The sequence below is a fragment of the Castor canadensis genome, chromosome 12 (genome assembly GCF_047511655.1).
Source record: "Castor canadensis chromosome 12, mCasCan1.hap1v2, whole genome shotgun sequence".
Classification (NCBI taxonomy): domain Eukaryota; kingdom Metazoa; phylum Chordata; class Mammalia; order Rodentia; family Castoridae; genus Castor; species Castor canadensis.
The window spans coordinates 103,843,462-103,864,142 of NC_133397.1; the positions used below are offsets into that span (position 1 = coordinate 103,843,462).

The following is a 20,681-nucleotide window of genomic DNA, read 5'->3' on the forward strand; positions in this document are numbered from 1 at the left end:
TCTTTTACTTTGTTTTTTTTGGTGTTGGGATCAAATCCAGGTCCTTGGGCAGGCTAGGCAAGCACTCTACCACTGAGCTATATCCTAGCCCTTGAAAGTGGAGTTTTAGCCTGACTTGTAAAGGCTTTCTATATACTGACAATTGTCCTTCCCACTAACACAACTTCTCACTCCTCCACTGCCAAGCTTCTCCTAGAAGCAGGCTGCTTTCTTCACTGACCTGATACTCCCCATAGCTTTGTATATTAGCCATACTCACAACTTGGTGAGCCCCTATACTTTAAGTTCTAATTTATTTTCTGTTTAACACAGTTGGAAACTAGATCCAGTTTTAAGAAAATTCAGGTTTTCCCTCTGCCACTTGCCCTTTGTTCAATATCTGGAGGGTCAGAAAACACATCAGTTCTTTTTCTTCACCTGATAGTTCTTCAAAGAAGCCAATTCTCATCAACTCGTGATTTTTTCAAAGCCCAAGATGTTTTAGTTTCTTTAGTCATTAAGATTTCTGGTTAAACAACACTGTGATCTCTGTCTTCTTGTGTCTCCTAGTATACCATAGTCCATTTTCAAGATGGTGCCCACAGTCTAACTGTACGTCAGACATTGTCTCACCATATGGAACACTACTGTGTTCTCAGGTTGAGATGGCTTTTCAGTAACCCTTTGCCTGTAGGCTTCCTTGTGTAAAAATGTTTCTACCAAGCTCCCCTACCCTCAAACCCAGCCCTTCCCATTCTGTACTTCTACCATTGGTATTCTGAATCAAGCTCATGATTTTATTTTTTTTCTTAGCTAAATTTCATTACATTGATGTCAGCCCTCTGTTACAACCTGCCGTGACTTATTAATATTATGTTTCAATACCCTTCTCCATCTGAAGAATAGGGAAACGTATCAAGATTCTCAAATACTAGATTATCATTTCATCAGGTACCAAAAATCCTCAATAAAAGTACCTAATGTGTAAAACCAGGCTTAAAACCTAATTGCTATCAGCAGTATTTTACAAAGCATTTTTTTCTATTGTTTGTTATATTTTGAGTCTCTTAAGTTTCCCACTGGGTAAAAGGTTAAGGTGGAAGTAGGCTGCCTGCTCTATGGATTACATGGCAGTCATCATATATTATTTACAATATTTAGGAGGTTTTCAAATGATGATTGCACTAGGACAGTTCTTGGCATTTAAACAAAAACATGGTTTAATCTAGCCATTGATTAATTTCTTTCTGGCCACTGAAGCAGGTAGTTTAATTCTTGAGGCCTGTTGTTAAGGCACCCAGCCTGGATCTCACCAATGTCTCTAGCACTTCACCCTTGAGGTTTATGCAGGAGGGCAGAGGGAATACATACCTTTCAGGCCCTGCTTAGGATTTCCATGCAGTGCCTCGTAGATCTGTAGCTCCGACTGCAGGGACTTGAAGAGCTGTTGTTTCTCTTCACACTGTTGCTGCAGGAGGGCTAGCTTCTGCTGCAGCCTGCCAGGGAGAGGCAGGACCTACTGAGCTTGCAGGGACACGTGGCCACACCAGGGCAATAAGCTGTGAGCCAACCTTCATCTCACAGAGTCATAGCCTCAGATGCCAAAATGGGGGTCAGGAAGATCATAGCTTTCACTTTGCAGGTAAGAAAGCAAAGTGGGTGACAGGTGCAGTCACTCAGCACCAAGTCTTAGCATTGACTGTGTCAGCTAGAAGCAGCACAGACACCTCAGCATCTTCCTCACCCTACCCCTAGTGCTCTTCCTAATGACAGGGAGAACACTGTAGTAGGGCTTGTGTGAAGGGCAAGCACCGCTCAAGCCGTGCTGGGGAATCAGCTTCCAGTTTTGGTGACAAGTAACTGGAAGCATGGGAAGGTTCTCTCTTCACTCTCTAATATTTGGAAGCCCTTCATAAGGGAGTTTCACTTCTCCACTATGGAGTGCAAAAAGCATCCCCAGAGAATTTCTTCCTTTCCTCAAAGTCACCCATGAAGCAGGAATACCAGAGGAGACACTGAGGTTTCCACAAGAGGACACTCCTGTCTGGACAACATCCCTTCTTCTAAATCTGAAAATGGGTTTCCTTCCCTCTCACCTGGAGTCATTCTCCTGGAGAGACAGACGCTCCTCCCTGAAATGCAAGATCTCCTGCTGCTTCTCCTGCAAGTCTCCCAACAGCTGCTGCTGAGTCACTTTCTGCTGCTCTAGCTCCTTCTCCAGCTCTTGAAGGTGGGATTGAGAGGAGAGCAGAGCCTCCCTCAGGCATTCGGTTTCCTGGGAGTGTCCTGGTGGGCAGACATGGTATTTATGGTATGGGGCCAAATCTCAGTAAGTAGAGAACCCATCATACCTGTCCTGACAAATGGAACCCAGAAAAGCGACAGGAAGGCTCCAAGTTTCCAGGCAAACAGTTTAGCTCACTGTGCTCACACATGCAGGGGAACGGTACCCCTCTGTCTTTATAGTGCACCAAGCCTCTGATTTACAATGAGTTTCTTCACTCTTAGAGATAGTCTAAATCAAACCATTTTCTAGCATTCACATACCATCTACTCAATAATCCTTTTTTTTGCCAAAGATCAATATCAAAGATTTCTTATGTGTGGTTTTAGGATATATTATTTTCATCATTTTGAAAATTGGGACATTTTTATTTCTAGGCTGTTGACATCTCTCCTGATCACAAATTCTCAAAGATGATCAACAGGGACATTGAGTGTAAGGCTCCAGGTCCAGGCAGTCCTCTCTTGGCAGAATTCACCTGGGCCTGACAAACTGTACTCATTTAATCTCTTCCTAGCTTTTCTCATGTAAGGTCTGTTCAATTCTTTCCAAGCATGCAATGGTGGTTTCATCCCTCTGCCTTCTCTCTTACCTATTAGCTTTTGTTACCTTCCCCAGCTAGGGAACTTTGCTCTCAAATCTTCTTGCATTTAAATAGAAAATTTAGAAATATCTCTTGATGTAACTTGTCTACACAAGCATCCCTTCGTTTTAGGTTTCATTCTTTCCAATACTATTCTTAGCCTTTAATTGGTGTTCAGCAAATATTTTAAATAAAAATAATTTGTTATGCTCATACATTATTTGATCAAGTCAATTGAAACTAAAGTCAGCTGCCTCCAAGGCCACATGGGAAATTATTCTCATCAAACAGGATTGGGAAAGTTCTGGAGGACATTTGACAGCACCTCTGGACATGGAGTCAAAAGAGTACTGACCAGAGAGCAGCCCAAGTGAGGGGGTGTGGTGAGGAGGCAGAGGGATGGCAGGGTAGGACTAGGAGGGACACACGGAAATGCAGTACAGTATGAAATACTGTACGTATGAGAGGGAATATAGGCACATCCTTTCCTTCCCTTCATGAATAGGTGGAGGTAGAACAGATTCCATCCAGTCTGCCAGCAAGGGAGTTTGGATACATGCAGGTGAGCTTCACAAAAGCAATTGCACTCCCTAGAGCCATTCTAAAAATCTGAGGGCCATGGTTGGGACCTTTTAGGAAGGAGCCCTTCATAGACCAAGAATAGCTATGAAAATCTTGGGTTGGTGGAGCTGGGTAGCTTCACCTTCTCTTTGCTACCCAATTGGTGATTGGTGTGACCAGGGAAGAAGTAAACCTAGAAGTGACCACAGTTTGTAATTTTTGATCACCCACCTCTGGAAATGTGATTCAGCTGAGCCTGAAGGGTCTGGTTTTCTTCCTTGAGGACTCTGTTCTCATTGTAGAGCTGAGGCATGGACTCCAGGCCCTGACCGCAGAAGTGAGAGCTGGATCCTGTCCCAGAAAATACACATTTGGGTAACAGATGATTTTGTAAGCTTTCCATTCTTTATTTCCACAAAATCTTCTGTCCCAATCCAGCAGAAGTCCTGGACTCAAAGCTTGAGACTAACTAAAGCCCAGTGGGCCAAATGTCAGGCTTTAACAGCCTCCTCTCAGTAGATTATTTTCACACAACTTTCTCAAGCCATAGGTGTAACTGTGGTAGAGGCATTTTCTCCCTAACTAGCTGCTGCTGCTGTGTGAAAGGGTGACCACGTGAGTGTGGAAAGGATGGCCTCCAAATGACAACAGTTGGTGGGGGGCAAAGGGAGGAGAAAGCCCACCTCTGTGAAGTGGCTGGGGGAGGATCCTTGCAGACCTGGGTCTACCACTTGCCAATCACAGGACACAGAGAATCAGCAGGCAGTGTGTAAGCAGATTAAGGATGAGGTGAAAAATCAGGAGACTTTGGGGACTAGGCCTACTTCTGCCTTGAGGAAAGTTACTCTCTAAGCTCAGATAAGTTCATGAAGCAGGAATAACCTGGTCCACCTCCCTGCCCTCTTCTATAAGGAGCAAGTGAGGTAGAGCATACCAAAGTGCTTTGAACAACATGAAACTCTGCCTAAGGGCCTTCCCTTCAGAATCTCCCCAAATATAGCCAGAAACCCGAGGAGCCAGGGCTTCCCCTACCACTTCCGTGGGCAGTGGAGCTGAGACGGTGTTGCAGCTGCTCTCTTAACCGGTCATTGACACAGATGGACTCCTCCAGGCGCTGGCGCAGATTTCGGATTTCACCAAGGTGCTCTTCCAGCAGGTCAGCCCCTGAAGTCATCCCAGGACACAGAGAGAAGTGGGAAAGAGAGTACTGGTTACTGAGGGTTGGGGAGCAAGGAGGGAATCTGGGCCAGTGGCCTCTCAGCATGATCCCTAAACATCACCATCCTTCTGCTGAGTTTCTTCACATGGGCTTCCAGGAGACATAGAGAACTTTGTAGGAGAGATGCTACTGACAGACTACATCAGCTCACCATCTTGCTTTAGGCTCAGTCTTTTTCTGAAAATCACAATTGTCTCACTGTTAGAAGTGAGCTGCATTCCAACATATGTCTGCTTAGCTATACCCCTCCACCTGCTGGAATTGGGTTTTGTGCACAGGACATTTGTGTGAGGTGAGGGAGCTATGTCCCATTCTATAAAGAAAGTCCCTATGAATGTCTATGCCTGGACTTCTTAGAAGGGTCTAAGAGAGTTGTCTGTGAGGAAGTCAGGGAGAGAGGGACATGAATATGAGAGATCAGGAGATGGGTTCCCAAGTCTCCAATGTCCCCACAGAGCACTGAAGCCCTGCCCAGGGAGAATGAAGGCATGCCCTAAGGAAAGGATCAATCAACATGACAACACTTTGACCTTTTCTCACTTTGTGAGCCAGCGACTAGAGGATGAATGGAGGGATCCCTGCCCAGGTGGGAAAGAAGCAGAGTGACCCTCTCAGCTCTGTGCCTTACCTGTGGGTTTGGAGGTAAGCTGGTATACTGATGAACCTGAGGACAGATCCCCAGACATGCTCCCTTTCTGAGGCCTCATCATGTCCCATTGGCCACTGCTACCCAGGCCCCCAGGCTCCAGGATTCTTCCCAAGTCTATTGTGCCCAGCATAGGAGAGTGGGACTGGGCTGGGTGGAGGTAGTGGGAAGAGTTGACTTTTGAATGACTGCTTGGCAATGCAGCTGTGCAAGCAGGAGGAACAGTGCCAACACCTGGACAGAAGAAACATGAGTTAGAAACAAACAGGGTGTCAGAAGGGAAGGATGGCAAAGCTGTGTATGAAGGCTAAGAATGGAGACTACTGAGGACATGTGGGATGTCAGAGATCCCAGGCCACTCTGGGATACCAGTTAGGTGAACACTCATAATCTCCAGCCCATAATTTTTAACCCTGGGTATTTCCTAGTGTGAGAAACCAAGAGGTAGAGGATGGATAAAGTATACGAGAGTCAGATATGTACACAAAGAAAAAATTCAAGGAACCCACTCCTGGCTCCTACTGTAATTCCTCATAAGAGAATCCAGGGAAGTTTAAGATATAGGATTCACTCCCAAAGTGAGAGGTTAACAGTATCCAGTGGGATACAGGACTGAACACAACCACAAACAGGAGTATTTATTTGCTTATGGGAATCAAAGCTAACCTAGAAGCTAACTAGTCAATCTTTCCATTCTTCCTTTGGGGTTTCAGAGGAAAGAGGGATGTAAAATCAGCTGGATATGGTATCTTTCAGAATGAAGAGCTCTTTGCTGCTGCTGGGAAAGCCACATGTAAGGCAAGAGAGGAAGGAAGGAAGGAAGGAAATAAATTCAGGAGGGTCTCTTTTCTTCCACAGATTATCAACATGGGCAGCAGAATAGACAGGCAGCCCTCCCTTAAGCAAACAGGACTGAGTTTATCATTTCCTCCAATCAATCCAAACTCTTAAGAGGGGTTAATGAATTCCTACTTGCAAATTTTTATCCACAATTCTAACTGGCTCTCAAATTTGGCTACATACTGGAATTACCTGAGAAAATGTAATTACACACACATAGACAGCATATACACACAAATATATACATTCACACACATATGTACACAAACTTACACTCAAACACATATACAGACACAGCACAAATATATACTCATACACACATATATACATATGCTCACACACATACACATACTCACACACACACACACACACACACACACAAAAACATAGACGTACATACACACAAACATAGACTCACACATACACATATACATACACATACACACAAATATCTGAACCCCAGAGGTTTTGCCTTAATAGGTATGGAATATATCTTAAGCACTGGATGTTTTAGAAATCAGGTCAAGAGCTTATAGCAGGCAGTAAAATTTGAGAAGTATTATAATTAATCTTTCCTTCCCAATTTGCAAAATGCTACATGTTCATTAGGATCATTGGAGTTTCAGAGAGATAGTAGAAATTTAAGCACCTAACTTTTTTTTAGTAGGGATTCCATAAAGATATGATTTCCTATCCCTTTCATACTTCCTACAATCTCACTCCAACACAAGGGAAAGGGAGAAATCAATGATTGTAATAGCTTCCTTTTTAATCAAGGTCATGTGTGATTCTAAGACTATCAGTGAAAATGATCAGTATTATCATGATCCAGTCTTCTCTGGTCAGACAATACAAAATACATGCCCTGAACCTTATGATGACAACACACAATCTCTTGCAGAAAGAGTTCTTAGCCCTACACAGAACTGAGAAGCTACCATGCACCTCTGTTCTTGTGGAAAATTGATTCACAGCAAACAATATTCAAACATGGTCCTTTCAAAGGACTGATGAGAAAAGAAAGGACTAGAGTCTTCCTCAGCAAGGCCGGGGTATCTGAACTTGGGTCAAGGGCCTCAGTCTATATGTGACTCTAATGCAACCCACAAAAGACCCTTTTTTATGCATGGTATTCTCCTGCTGTCTACCTTTTGACAAGTCAACAAATGTGTAAAGATACAGGAAAAGAAGGCATAGGAAAGAGACAGATGCTAGAGAATACTCATGCCATTTTGGTATGGGGCATATTTGTGATTTTGGGGGAGTTCAGGTGATTGAACTCAGGACTAGGAAGGTGCTTTACCACTTGAGCCACTCCATCAGTCCAGTATGGGGCCTATTTATTACCCATCAATTATTGATGCTAGAACTACTAAAAGAACAAGTTTTAGATCACAAACATCGGCACTTTCCACTGGTCTCTAAGAGGGAGAAAGCAAGGGTCTCCAGAATTTTTTCAGCCGAGCTCAGCCCCACATCCTAAGCAGGATGGGAACAAACCATCCTAAGTTCAAAGGGTATAATCCAACCCTGGATGGAGCAGAGGCAGGGTCCCAGCCCATCTTCCACTTAGCATTATATTGAGCCCTGGTTTCCTGCTCCATGTACCACACAGGAGTCTGTGAGGCTTAGATAACACCTATCTTATGCTGTGAGGCAGACTGGAAAATCCTGAAAAATGCTTTAGCAGGTTCTGTAAATCAAACTGAGGAAGATGAGACAAAACATCCATTTTCAGAGCTGACTAAAGTCATAAGCTGGTTCAAATGAAGTTGAGGGTTTAAGTGATGCAAACTCCTGCACTAGTCACTGGATGTCCTTGGTATAATGGCCCTTGCCATCAATCTCTGGTTCACCCAAACTTCATTAGAGACACAGAATGTAATTTTAAGGTAATTTCAATCTCCTTTCTAGTTGTTCCTTAAAACATTACTAGAAAGGAAAGTTTTTTTCCCTTCTTTTTTTTTCTAAGTCCAAAATGATCACACACACAAAATTTTATGATGAGGTATCCAGCCTAACATATAGCAAATTATCTCTTCTCTCTCTTTCTCTCTCCATCTCAAGCTTTTGCCTGGGCCAGCATTGATTGTAATCCTCCTACCTCTGCCTCCCAAGTACCTGGGGTAACAGGTGTGTATCAACATGCCCAGCTTGTTCTGTGAGATAGAGTTTCACCAACTTTCTTGGGTTTGCTTCAAACCAATGATCCTCCTATCTCTGTCTCCCAAGTAAATCCTTTCCAGTGATTGTATACAGTCTATGAATTTGGTGACTACATAAGATTTACTATCTTTGGATGTCAGAAGACAAAATTTACATCAAACATCATAGGCTGTGGCCTATGCTATGCTCTTGCTGCCCATGTGTCTCCTGTCCTAGAGTAGGGATGAACCTGTGCAATGGGAAAAGGGGATCTGTCACCTCCATATTTTAATCTCTCTACCACCACCCGTTTTATCTCAAACTGATGATGTCAGGAACTAAAGACTTCACAAAAGGAGAACATAGTGGCCCCACAAAGGAGCCCATGAATGTGGCCATATTTTTATGGCCATCTCATCCTGCATAGGCAAAGCACAAACTAGTTCTCCCACACTACCAAGAAGTACTTCCCCAGGCTGTCAGGAACTTAGCATACTTGGTGGGACCCAACCCTGCCCAAATGGAGAGGCCCAGGTCGAGAGCCTCCGGAACACATCTTGTCACTGATGAGACATAAGCGCCAGAAAGATAATAGTAAGCAAATTAAAAAAACAAAAAAGCAAGCAGAGTTTTCCCTCAATCTTCCATTTGCAACATGTGTCCCTGTTATTTTCTTTCCACTTCCATCAACAAGCCAAAGCCATGCAGAGCAACACAGTGTGGGTTGCCACTCGCAAGCACACAAAGGCAGCAGGAGTGCTCACTTTCTCCCAACTGCTTCTGCAGCATCTGCAATTCCTGGTGTGCCTCGGCCAAGGACACCACAGGTGTCTCACAGCAGCCAAGGAAGGGAGGACCAGGAGATCTGAAAGGCAGGAAGCTGGATGGAGCTGAGGGCAACGGTGCCTGGGGGAGGCTAACCAGCTTGGGTGTGGAGTTAAAATGAAAGCCTAGAAACAGAAAATTAGGGAGAAAGGGGACACATCATTAGAGAGAAAGTGAGAGAAAAGACAGGTAAAGGATTGAGGGTGTGAAACCAATCCTTGACCAGACATGACCAGGTAGAGAGGCTAGCTCTTAATGTGGCCCAGGCTGCACTGGACGGACAATGGTGATTTCTACTCTAGAAAGGTGGGCCTGGCTGATCTCTCCTCTTCCTCCCCTGCCAGGGCTGTTCTGCATACATATGCCTTCCTCATCTTGAAAAACATTGAATACAGAAGACCAGGTGGCATGCCTAAGCCCACCCCACATCAGGATGCTTGTGCCTGAAGGCTCTCAAGGGTCCCTGCAGAGTTGCTCCTAGCATGGACAGTCCTTGCCTTTAGGACAGACTCTCTTACACCAGGCCCTCCTCTTTAGAAAGCATTAGGGTCCACCCTGAGAAGGGAAGGAGTGGAAATTTGCATTAATAGTAGATGCAAATTGCAACTCTGCCGGAAATAAACTTCAGAAACTCAATTGTGGTCTTTCACCAGATGAAAAATAGATGTCCTGGATGTCTTGGCGGAATGGCTGAGACACAGTGTCTTGTAAACCTGACTGGGCATTCAAATCACCTAGGAAAAACTGATTTTTTGAGACACAGTCTCACCAGGTTGGCCTCAAACCTGCTGTGTAGCCTAGGTTGGCCTCAAAAACTCATGACCCTCTTGTCTCTGCCTCCAGAGTACTGGGATTACAGGCATGTGTCATCATGCCCATCTAGACAAACTCAACACATGCAGATTCTTTAGGTCTTAATGCAACCTACAGAATTGTAAACTCTGGGCATAGGGCTTGGAAATATGAATTTAAAACATCTTCCCAGGTGATTTAGGTCTTTAGGCACCCTAGGAAGATCCAATGTTTGAACCTGTCTTCTCTGACCTAAAAATAGAGGGCTGATAGCCAATGGAGCAAGTAGAAATCAAAAGTGACCTGTGGGAAGTGTCTAACATAGAAGACTGGTTGTATTCTGAAATGCATCCTTTGCCTCAGGATGCTACTATCAGGCAGAGCAGTATTGCAGAGACACCTGAACCGCCAAGTGACAAGCCAGGCATCTTTGGGGGAGGCATTCTGATTTTAAAGCCCCTGACCTTCAGCTCTGTTGGAACTGAAGGTATTTAAGCAGATCTACAGCTCTGGGTGAACAGCTTTTCTGTCCATGATCTTCAGCTGCTGTGCACTCTGGTCCAACCCAGGTCCTGGCGGACTAGGGACACTTCTTTAAGATGGTTGTTGAACTGTTTTGGGGAGAGGTGAGGGCAGAAGAAGAAAGCACTATGATTTCTTGGAGCACCTCTACCCAGTCAGACCACACCACAAACCAACCTGGAGGCAGCCACAGTGGAGACAGGAGGAGTCAAGACTGGCCCTTTCCCTGCTATCCTTGGAGCAGAGCTGTGAGTAACAATGAAGCCCCAGCAGCTATGCTGGGGTGTGTGAGTGAAACACACCCCTCTCATTAACCCCAGGATACATGCTATGCACATGTCAAGGACTACCAATCCACTCACAAACCCAGGAATGTTAATGTAAAATGAACAGCACTTCGCTACAAAGTGAGCCACCACCCATTTCAGAGGGCTCTGTGCAGGTGAAATGGGCAACAGATCAGTAGCTGTGATTTCTTTTTGTTCTTTGACCACTGTCATCCTGAACAAAACATTTTGCCTCTGTTCACCAGGGTAAAAGAGAGAAAGAAATGAAAACATTTATTTAACAATGATTAGCCAACTATTGGCCAAAACTGGTACTCAGATCAAAGCCTGTTGTAGATTTCTTATTTTCTAAACTATTCTTCAAAAGCAGACACAAATTGTGAATGAGGAGGTGGTTTTGTCTAGGATGAGGTACAGATAGGCCTCTAACTGTCCACACCTTTGTTCCTGAAGGAAAGTCAAACAGGCCACTAAGGAAGAGGGGATGAAGCTACTGCCCTACTGGCTATAGCATACCTGGAAGGGCTTGGCTGGCCTCCTTGAGGGGTTTCTGGGGAGCTGGCAAGCTGATGGGGTTGCTGCTGGATTCGGCCTTAGTCCCCTGAGATGCATTGGTGGCTGATGGTTTAGAAGAAAATGCAGCCAAATGACTTGAATGATGGATGGAATCTATAAAACCCATGAATGAAAGAAAATGTTTGATGTTCTATAGAGAACTGGAATCCTGGCCTTACGTTTAACCAGAGGGACCCAGGGGCGACAAGTTTGCTGTCTGGGAAAGCTCCAAGTATAAGCACTACCTGCAGTGTTCATTTTATTGCTTACAGATAGATCCTTTTGTGAAGCAAACTACCTTAGGGTGAAAGTGGAGCTCAGATCCCTGAAATCATGAAATGATTCCCAAAAACATCAGGCAAGACTGACAACATCTGTGGATACCCACAGATACTCAATGGATATTGATCAGGAACAAGATCATTGCAGGAGAGATGAGATGCTTCATCTTAAAAGAGGAGGTCTGTCAGACAGATCCAGTGAGCAACAAAGGTCTGCTGCCATCTTCTCACTCCATACTACAGAACACCTCAGGTCCAGCAGCATTTTCATGCCAGTGGAGGCCAGGGTGACAAAGCGACATGTAATAGAGCAAAGATTTAACCCATGGGACTGGGAGCCTGTGTTTGGTACTTGGTCCCAGAATCAAATTCAGCCTGATGCACACCAAGGTGGAGCTCTAAGGCCTGCTTTCCAATTCTCTTCTCAGTCTAGACAGAAATGGCACCACTCAGAAAATGGAGGCTACCTGAGTGACCAGGTGAAGCTTTCTTTTCTTCATAGTGTGTGTATTCGCTGGCTATGTCCATGTCTGAACAGGCATCCAGCTCATCAGACAAAAAAGAGGTGCTGCTGGCAGAGCGATGAGACTCGGACAAGGCATGGCTACTGGGGGGCGAGAGAGACCGGGAGTCCAGCTTGGCCTGCAGGACTTCAATCACTTTCTCCTTTTCCTGAAGTTCCCTGCTGAGCCTGGTGGGGAGAAGGATGAACAACAGATAAAACCAAGTAACCTAGACTAGCTAGTACTAAGGCCTATGAGAAAAGCCACATAGGCCAAGGGGACTATTCTGCACCACATAGTCAAAATAATTCATCTCTAATTAGAAGTAGAGGGCAGATGGGGGGCAGATGGAGAAAGAACAATAGCTACACGTGGCTACATGGTGGGCTGAGGATAAGCTGAGAACAGCAATCCTCTAAGATGCTGCAGTGTAAGGCCCTTGAACAGCTGCAGTCTGAAAACTGTATCTCCAAGACAAGCATAAAAAGTGAAAGAACACATTGAAAAACATAGAACAAAGCACTGTCCCAACATCCATGACTATGATAAGTGGAGTCTTGTCATTAACTAGAGTATAGACTATGTATGTATCTGTGATGGATTAGAAATAAAAACAAAAATAACACCAAAACACCATGTCCCTCACCACAGATATGTTGAGGAGCATTTATGTTGTCTAAGGCACAATCATGATGCCAAGAGCTCACACCAGTGTCTACAACTGACCTGAGACAATATCTTCTTCAGCCTGATAGGCAATGACTCTCTGACAACTGGTTCCTGAGGGATCACTCAGGGATCTGCATTGTCAGGGTCTCTTTTGCTAGGTAATATTATGATTGTGACTTCTCCATAGAAATTGGGTAACTATTAAGCTGTCAACCCAACTCAGGAGGCCAACCTTCCAAAAGCTCACCCTCACTACTGAACATACAGGGGAAGAGCAAAGAAGGACCCTGGGAGTTAGACAACCCTTGAAACCTACTTAGTTCACTTGTAGGTCAGAATGCTTCTAGGTTACCAGACCTGGAAAATTAACTTGCCAATAGTATTATATTAAAAGTGAAGAAAAAGTGGTTTAAAACAATAGTAAAGTATTTAATGAAAAAAATGATTGATCATATTCAGTTTTTTTTTCCTTCCCGCTGCCCCCAATTTGTGAAGTTGTGGACATCGTTGACCCCTTGGACCCTGTCTGATCCATTTCCCAGATTTTCTTTTGATTACCTGAGGGCCAGTGGCTCAAGTCTAGCTTGTTCTTTCTCACTCTTATGATCCTCTGCAAATCAAATTCAAAAAGAAACAGTGAGAAATAAAACAGGTCCCACCTTTTATACATTACTAACAAGGGGCCTCACAGAATAGTGAGTACTCTACATATGTGTCCAGGGTAATTATTTTAAGGGCCTCAGGTTGTATCTTTTTCAAATTACTATATATTAATTATACAAAATAACAAGTTTCTTTCTTTTATCCAGTACTGGGGTTGAACTCAGGACCTCACATTTTCTAGGCAAGAGCTATACCACTTGAGTCACACCACCAGCCCAAATAATAGATTTCTTATGACATTTTTATAGATGAATATAAGGTACTTTGATTTTATACTCCCCATAATCCACACTTGTCCCCTCTTCTTCTTGCTGATCCTTTTCCTGTTCCCTAATAGCACTCTTCTAGTTTCATGTCCCTCATTCACTTCCCTCTCTCCCTCCCTTGTTCCCCTCCCTCCCTCCCTCCCTCCATTTCTTCCTTCCTTCCCTCCCTTCCTTTCTTTTTAAGATTCCACTCATGAGAGAAAACATGCGACATCTGTTCTTAGAGAAGTGAACTGGCAGACTCAACTGAGTTCACCAGGCAGAACTTCCCTGACTTGGTAGTCACCATCATGACTTCATATGTCCTGAATCAGGGCAAAAAGCTGAAATATCTTTTGTCTCATTAATCATGAGACACTTGACCAGCTGTCCTGCACAGACTGCCTCCCAGATACACAGCTATGTGTCCCATCACCCCTTTCATGTAGACCCTGTTCTTGTCTCTGAGGAGATGACAAATGCCTGTTTCATTTCTGCACCTACCACCAGTAGATAGGTTTGTTGCCACTAAGTCTAAGCCTGCTGCATTCTCTCAGATGTTCTCAGGAAATTCTAAGTAACATGTTCAACTAATAACCAGTAATACAGCACTTGAAATATTATAGCCACTGTCTTAACCATATCCACAAGAGCACTGTGATTTATTCATATTTGAAGTACATGCAATAAGGTAAGAAACAGAGATGACAGAAGCATAAGTCATTTGCCCAAAGCAAGTTAAAGGCACCCTCCAGACTAGAGTCTGAATCTTTCAATTGTTAGTCTAGGGTCCTTTGAGCTGATCTCCCTTTCTCCCTCTTAGCACTCAATACTATCTCCTGTTACAAAGGTCACACCCTATGTGTGATGAAGTCTCTACAGTCTTTTTGTGTATTTTTCTGTTTGGTTTAGTTTTATGAGACAGGATCTCACTATGTAGTTCATGCTGGCCTCAAACTCATGATCTTCCTCCCTCAGACTCCTGAGTGTGCACCGCCAAGCCTGGCTTAAGTGTCTACAATTATAACCATGGCATCTCCAACCTTGTATGTTCCTCTTGTAGCTCCTCAGCAGCCAGTCCTGATATGGTCATGGCCGTGAGGAGATGAAGTGAAAACTAGACTCTGTAGTAGCCACCTGGGCCTAAAACTGTGGGAATGACTGGAAGCACTCTGAAGCCCCACAGCTAACTTACTGGTGCTGAGTTTGCTGGTGAGCCTCTCAGTCAGCTGACTTCCTTGAGCAAGTTGTTCCCGGAAGCTCTGGCCCAGATAGTAGTCAATGTCGTTGCTCCTCAGAAGGTCCTCAAAATATTTTACTGTATCTTTTGCATGCTGGGTGAGAAGGTAACAAATCCCTCTCCCTTCTCGTACTTTTTGTCGTAGGTAGGATAGTTCTCGGGCCTGATCCTGAATCAGGGAATCATATTTCCTAATGCAAGAAAGAGAACAGTGAGTAAGAAAGGAAAAGAGTAGATGAGCAGTTGTGGGGACTTCCTCAGAGATTTATGTGAGGATAAATCTAAGGAACTCCCTCAAGATGAATTCACACAATCCATGGAAAGTATATAAGAGAAAATTCTACTCTGAGATACCACTGTATCAAAGCATGAGAAAGCTACTGTTCTTCAATATATTTTAGTCACATGTCCAAAGCTAAATCATAAATTCTGTGAATGCAAAGGCAATGCCTATTTTATAACTCATATAGCACCAATATAGTGTAGACTCCAAATAGATACTTGATAAATACTCAGAATCACTTGATCCTAAGTCTAAATAGGACCTTCCTTGTCCTCTATTTCAAACACCATCAGATGCATGAATTTCTTCTATACCATGGTACCATGCACATGGCATTTTGCAAAGATACCCATTACATGATTTCCCATTCCACACACTCTTCTGCAATATGGCTTTGCCACTCCTCCATCAGTTGATAGAGGCTATTCTCCACTCTTCCTTAAATCTGAGAAGGGTATGTGCCTAGTTTGACCAAGGTCATATTGTGGAAGTAACACTGCGATAAGTACAGGAATAGCCCTTGAGTGTCCTGGCAACTTTCACTTGGTACCTTAGAAACCAACTTTCATATAGAAATGAAACTACCCTGAGACCACTAAACTATGAAAAGCCAGAGCCACAGGAGAAGCCCTGGAAGACAAGAAGCCACATGGAGAAAGAGAGGAGTGAAGGAGCACCAAGTCACTAGTCATAGACAACAAAGCCATGCCCAGTCCAGTGAGGCCTTTCAAACGACGCCAGTGATAGCTACTACCTGATGGCTTCACAAGAGACCCACCTAAATCCGGTCAACCTACCGAACCTTGAGAAATGGAAAAGCAGCCACATTTTGAACACATTGTTACTTTGAAATAGATAACTAGGACAGATACTAGTTGAATGTGTACCCGGTATTTTTAAATATACACTATCAACAATAATAATTACAGCAAAAAGCATTGAGAACTTACTACATGTCAGATACCACTCTAAGCACTTGTATTAACTTATTTAAACTTAACAGGCATCCTCTCAGTTGGGTTCTCTTATTATTGTCATGTAATTGTAAACACATAGGCTCAGGAGGTTAAGTATGCTGCACAACTAATAAGTGGCAGAGCGAGGATTTAAACCCAGGCAGAGTCTAGTCTGAGTCTAGTCATATACTATCCTATGCCATATATATTGTTTCTTTTCTAATATAACCCTTAAAGGAAATCCCAGAAACTGGTATTTCCCAGACACTGGGACACCATCCACAGCCCTGCAGGTTGCTGATATGCCTGTCTTTCCTCAGACCTAACTCTATTTCAATAAAATGCTCTTCTGCCATGATCTGTTCTCCCTTCTGACTGCCTAGTCTTCCCTATTCCAGGCACAAACTTAGACATCATCAATCAAGTAAGGACCCAAACAATGCCCTCCTTACCCAGGCCACGAGGCTGATCTCAATTCCTCAGCCAGCTTCCCTTCTAGTCCGGTTTTTGGGAGCTGGGCCTCCAGCTGGGATACTCTCTGGATGAGACTCTCCAGATCCTTTTTAGCCTGAAACCCTGGGGGATAGAAAGCCCCAGTGCCATCTGACAGCCACCCCTCATCCTCGTCAGTGACACTGTGAGGTGAAGACCCCTCAAGGGTGTCAACAGCTCTCAGCTTCCGAGGTCTTTCCAGGCTCGATGAATAATCACTTGTAGCTGAGAGGGATCGGACACGGCTCTTGAGGTTCTGAATAACCTTGTTGGCATTCTGCAACTGGGCTTTCAGATCCTTGATGTCCTTTCGTAGGACAGAGATATTTTCTGACTTTCCATATGCCTGGGACTCTTCCTGCTTCCCTAGTTTGCTCTCCAAAGGCTTCTTCCCAGAAGGGTTGACCAGGTGCCCCTGCTCAGAGCACATCTGTGTTGTGGCCCTGAGGCTGTCATGTTCTTCACATTCTGAAAGAGACAAAGACATTTTCCTGGAGAAAAGTGGAACATGCTGCTATGACCACTCCCTTTGAGGGGAACAGGTTGGTCAGAAGAACAAGTACTGGAGTAAGTGTTGAAGTAGTACTTTCTTCAGCCCTGACTCTGCACTGGGCACTCAAATGCAGTATTCCTTATTGTCCCAATAGCCCTGCACATTAGGTATGGTCAACCTTCCATTTTACTGACTGGGAAGACCAAGAGTCACAGAGAGGTAACCTAGCTAGTCCTAGATCACTTAGACTAACACTTGGCAGAGCCAGAATTCAAATCCTCCAATGAACTGTGTGCTTTCTTTTTTTTTTTATTCATATGTGCATACAATGTTTGGGTCATTTCTCCCCTCTCCCCCTACCCCCTCCCTTATCCCCTAACCCCCTCCCTCTTCCCCTACCCCCTCGATACCCGGCAGAAACTATTTTGCCCTTATCTCTAATTTTGTTGAAGAGAGAGTATAAGCAATAATAGGAAGGACCAAGGGTTTTTGCTAGTTGAGATAAGGATAGCTATACAGGGAGTTAACTCACATTGATTTCCTGTGCATGTGTGTTACCTTCTAGGTTAATTCTTCTTGATCTAACCTTTTCTCTAGTTCCTGGTCCCCTTCTCCTACTGGCCTCAATTGCTTTAAAGTATCTGCTTTAGTTACTCTGCATTGAGGGCAACAAATGCTATTTAGTTTTTTAGGTGTCTTGCCTATCCTCATACCTCCCTTGTGTGCTCTCGCTTTTATCATGTGATCAAAGTCCAATCCCCTTGTTGTGTTTGCCCTTGATCTAATGTCCACATATGAGGGAGAACATATGATTTTTGGTCTTTTGGGCCAGTCTAACCTCACTCAGAATGATGTTCTCCAATTCCATCCATTTACCAGCGAATGATAACATTTCATTCTTCTTCATGGCTGCATAAAATTCCATTGTGTATAAATACCACATTTTTGTGTGCTTTCCTCATGTGTTGATGCCTCTTAAGTGTAACAGTAATACAGACCTTATATATATTTTAAGCGACAATAAGAACTGTAGAACAAGCTGCTCCTGCATGCTGAAAGTTTAATGCTGTTAAATACTTCCGTGGTTTAAAAATATTGGGTTACAACCATGTGAAAAATAGGCCTAGGAAAATAAGACCTCACAGAAATGTACCAGCATGTTAACAATAGCAGTGTTAGGGCAGTGGCCAGAATGAGAACGAAGCATTTTACTAGGCACCACACCCTGTTTTAAAGTGTTTTTAGGAATTTATTCACTTAATTGACATTAGTATCTGGTGGGTTATTACCATTTTAGCAGATGAAGAAACTGAGGCACAGAGAGGTTTTAAATAAGGATTTGATTCAACCAGTTTGGCCACAGGATCCCTGCTCTCAACTGTCACACTACACTGCCTCCAGGGTGAGAGAGATGCTGAGTCTCCTCCTCTCGGTTTCAATTCAGTAGGTCCCAGTGCTTATAGCACTTGGTTCATGCAAATTTTTTTTACCTCATGCTTTACATGTATTCCAAAGCTCATATGGTCTCTTCCCTAATAAGTAGACTTCAGTACTTTTTCTATAATTATCAGTTTGGATAGAACTGTAATTAATGGCAGTATGCTAAAAGCAAATTATAGAAGTTCAAGCTCACATTTGGACTCATTTTGGACAAGAGTTCTCCAAACTGTCTGTCCTTCTCTGGTGTTATGTCCCCTTCAGTCATCCCTCCTGATCTACTACTCATCCAGTGTGGGAGTAGCATACACAGCCCAAAGGTGATGGCTGACTCCAGGGAGGGAGAGCAAGCCTCATATCCTGAGCTCTTACATACCAGGGCTGGTGGTCTCTTCACGCTCAGCTTCATTCTCACTTCGGCCACAAGTCTCATAGCCCAGGTCCTGGAGGTCCACCTGGACCTGCTTGCTGTCCTGCTTCACCAGGGATTCACCTGCTCAGGAAGAGATGGTGAGTGTTACAGTGTTTGATTTCCCACATGTCCTTCAACCTCAGAGGCACACATGCTGTCTTTTGGGTGCAGGAAGGTCAGAGTGATGCTTCTCTAGACTTTCTCCAGTCAGGAGGACTGACTCCCACCAGCATGAGCCTGTTTTCACCATGAGGATCTTAGTTTTGATAACCTAGGCTTAGCTGGGCACAGATACCTATAAGTTGGGGATCATATACTGTCATCTCTGGAAGCCCCAGTGAGATTAGCAAGGCCCTTACCCACAAGGGCTCAATAAGCATTTGAATAGAACTGAGCTGATTTAGAGTCCCAAGATACCTGACCCAGTACTGTCCAGGCAGTTACTGGCCACATGTGACTATTTATATTAAATTAATTAAAATTAAATAACACTTAACATTTCGTTTCACTAGCCACATTTCATGTGATGCAGACACAGAACATTTTTCATCACCAAAGAAGTTCCATTGGACAGTGCTGACTCTAGACCAATAATGAAACTATGTCTTTGAAGATTCTTGTGGTGCAAAGAGAAGGAGAGAGATGGTTATGTTGAGAGAGGCTAGGCAGTTTGCTGAATATACAAGAAATTAGCAAGTCCAAACATTCCCCCAATTCCTTTTTATACTCTGACTACAAAACCTTGCTTTCTTCTTTACTCCTCTCTGTCCTCTGCAAATTCAAGTAAAATATTCACTTCCACAGTTCTAGGACTATGGTCAGACCTAATTGTTCTGAGGTTGGGGAACAAAAGTAAAACCTGCAGAACACATAGTTTCTCAGGAAGAAGAAAGACACATTGGTGTGGTGAGCTTGTAATACTTACTAAATATGGCTCTGTATTTCTCCAGCTGGTTTGCCTGGGCAAAAACAGTGGCTTCTGAGATCAGCAGCTTCTCCTGGAGATCTTGATAGTGCTGTCTGCATTGAGCCAGCTGGTAGCGCAGGTGCTTGGTAGACCCCAGAAGGCTCAATTCTGACTGAGGCCCAGGGTCCTGCGATTGGTTATCCAGCTATGAATGGGGCCAATAAAGGGATCAGGACAGTCTAGGTCACACCCCACATGAGGACAGCCATTTCCCCCTCTGAACTCCATGGATTGTATTCATGTGTTTGTCATAGCACTTAGCATGCCATTGGTAGCTCCTGGCCTTCCAGAGAGAGCTGAGATGATGTTTTATTCATCCCTTTACCACTAATCCTCAGCAACTGCTTGCCCAGTGGTTAAAGGGAAGAGGTAGAACCCTCCACTTGGCTCTCCCTGCACTCCTGTCCCTCAGAATTCTCTGTAATCTCAGTACACTGAATGCTCAGCAAAGCTCCTTGCCTCAAGAGGACCCCAGTAACCCCTTCTGAGTCCCAGAAACAGACACCAACACCTGTGATGAGCTGTGATGACAAGAGCAGTGCTAAGAAAGAGACATCATTATACATCATTTGTCTAGGCTGCCTCAAGACCCAGTGCATGTCAATACTGTGGCAGTTAAATCCTATTAAAATGATCTGGTATTGCACAATTTTCCCCCATCATATTGAGTATGTTAAGGGCAGAGATCAGGTTGTAGTACCCACTGCCAATGCACAGTATGTTATCTGGAAAACAGATAATCTTGTAAAAGCCTTTCTGAATCCATAAGGATGCCTTTATTATCACCATAGCACTTCTTGCT

The 20,681-nt window shown here is 43.9% G+C and overlaps 1 protein-coding gene across 20 annotated transcripts in view; it reads right to left on the minus strand.

The window, feature by feature from the left end:
• The window catches only part of Pde4dip (phosphodiesterase 4D interacting protein), a 193,951-nt gene that overhangs the window by 10,555 nt on the left and 162,715 nt on the right, over window positions 1–20,681 (minus strand). For 15 of the 20 annotated variants that reach the window (XR_012439877.1, XR_012439878.1, XM_074050636.1 and 12 more), the window contains 13 exons: window positions 19,838–20,024; window positions 18,877–18,993; window positions 16,531–17,038; window positions 14,795–15,030; window positions 13,250–13,301; window positions 11,987–12,210; window positions 11,200–11,352; window positions 9,022–9,207; window positions 5,255–5,506; window positions 4,440–4,571; window positions 3,639–3,758; window positions 2,076–2,265; window positions 1,351–1,475 (listed from right to left, as the gene is read on the minus strand). Coding sequence is in view for 18 of the 20 variants with exons in the window: in XM_074050636.1 (XP_073906737.1) it covers window positions 1,351–1,475; window positions 2,076–2,265; window positions 3,639–3,758; window positions 4,440–4,571; window positions 5,255–5,506; window positions 9,022–9,207; window positions 11,200–11,352; window positions 11,987–12,210; window positions 13,250–13,301; window positions 14,795–15,030; window positions 16,531–17,038; window positions 18,877–18,993; window positions 19,838–20,024 (2,482 nt within the window). In the remaining 2 variants the exon portion in view is untranslated. The remainder of the gene's footprint in view (window positions 1–1,350; window positions 1,476–2,075; window positions 2,266–3,638; window positions 3,759–4,439; window positions 4,572–5,254; window positions 5,507–9,021; window positions 9,208–11,199; window positions 11,353–11,986; window positions 12,211–13,249; window positions 13,302–14,794; window positions 15,031–16,530; window positions 17,039–18,876; window positions 18,994–19,837; window positions 20,025–20,681) is intronic. The other 5 variants (XM_074050631.1, XM_074050638.1, XM_074050640.1 and 2 more) reach the window with 1 other exon arrangement.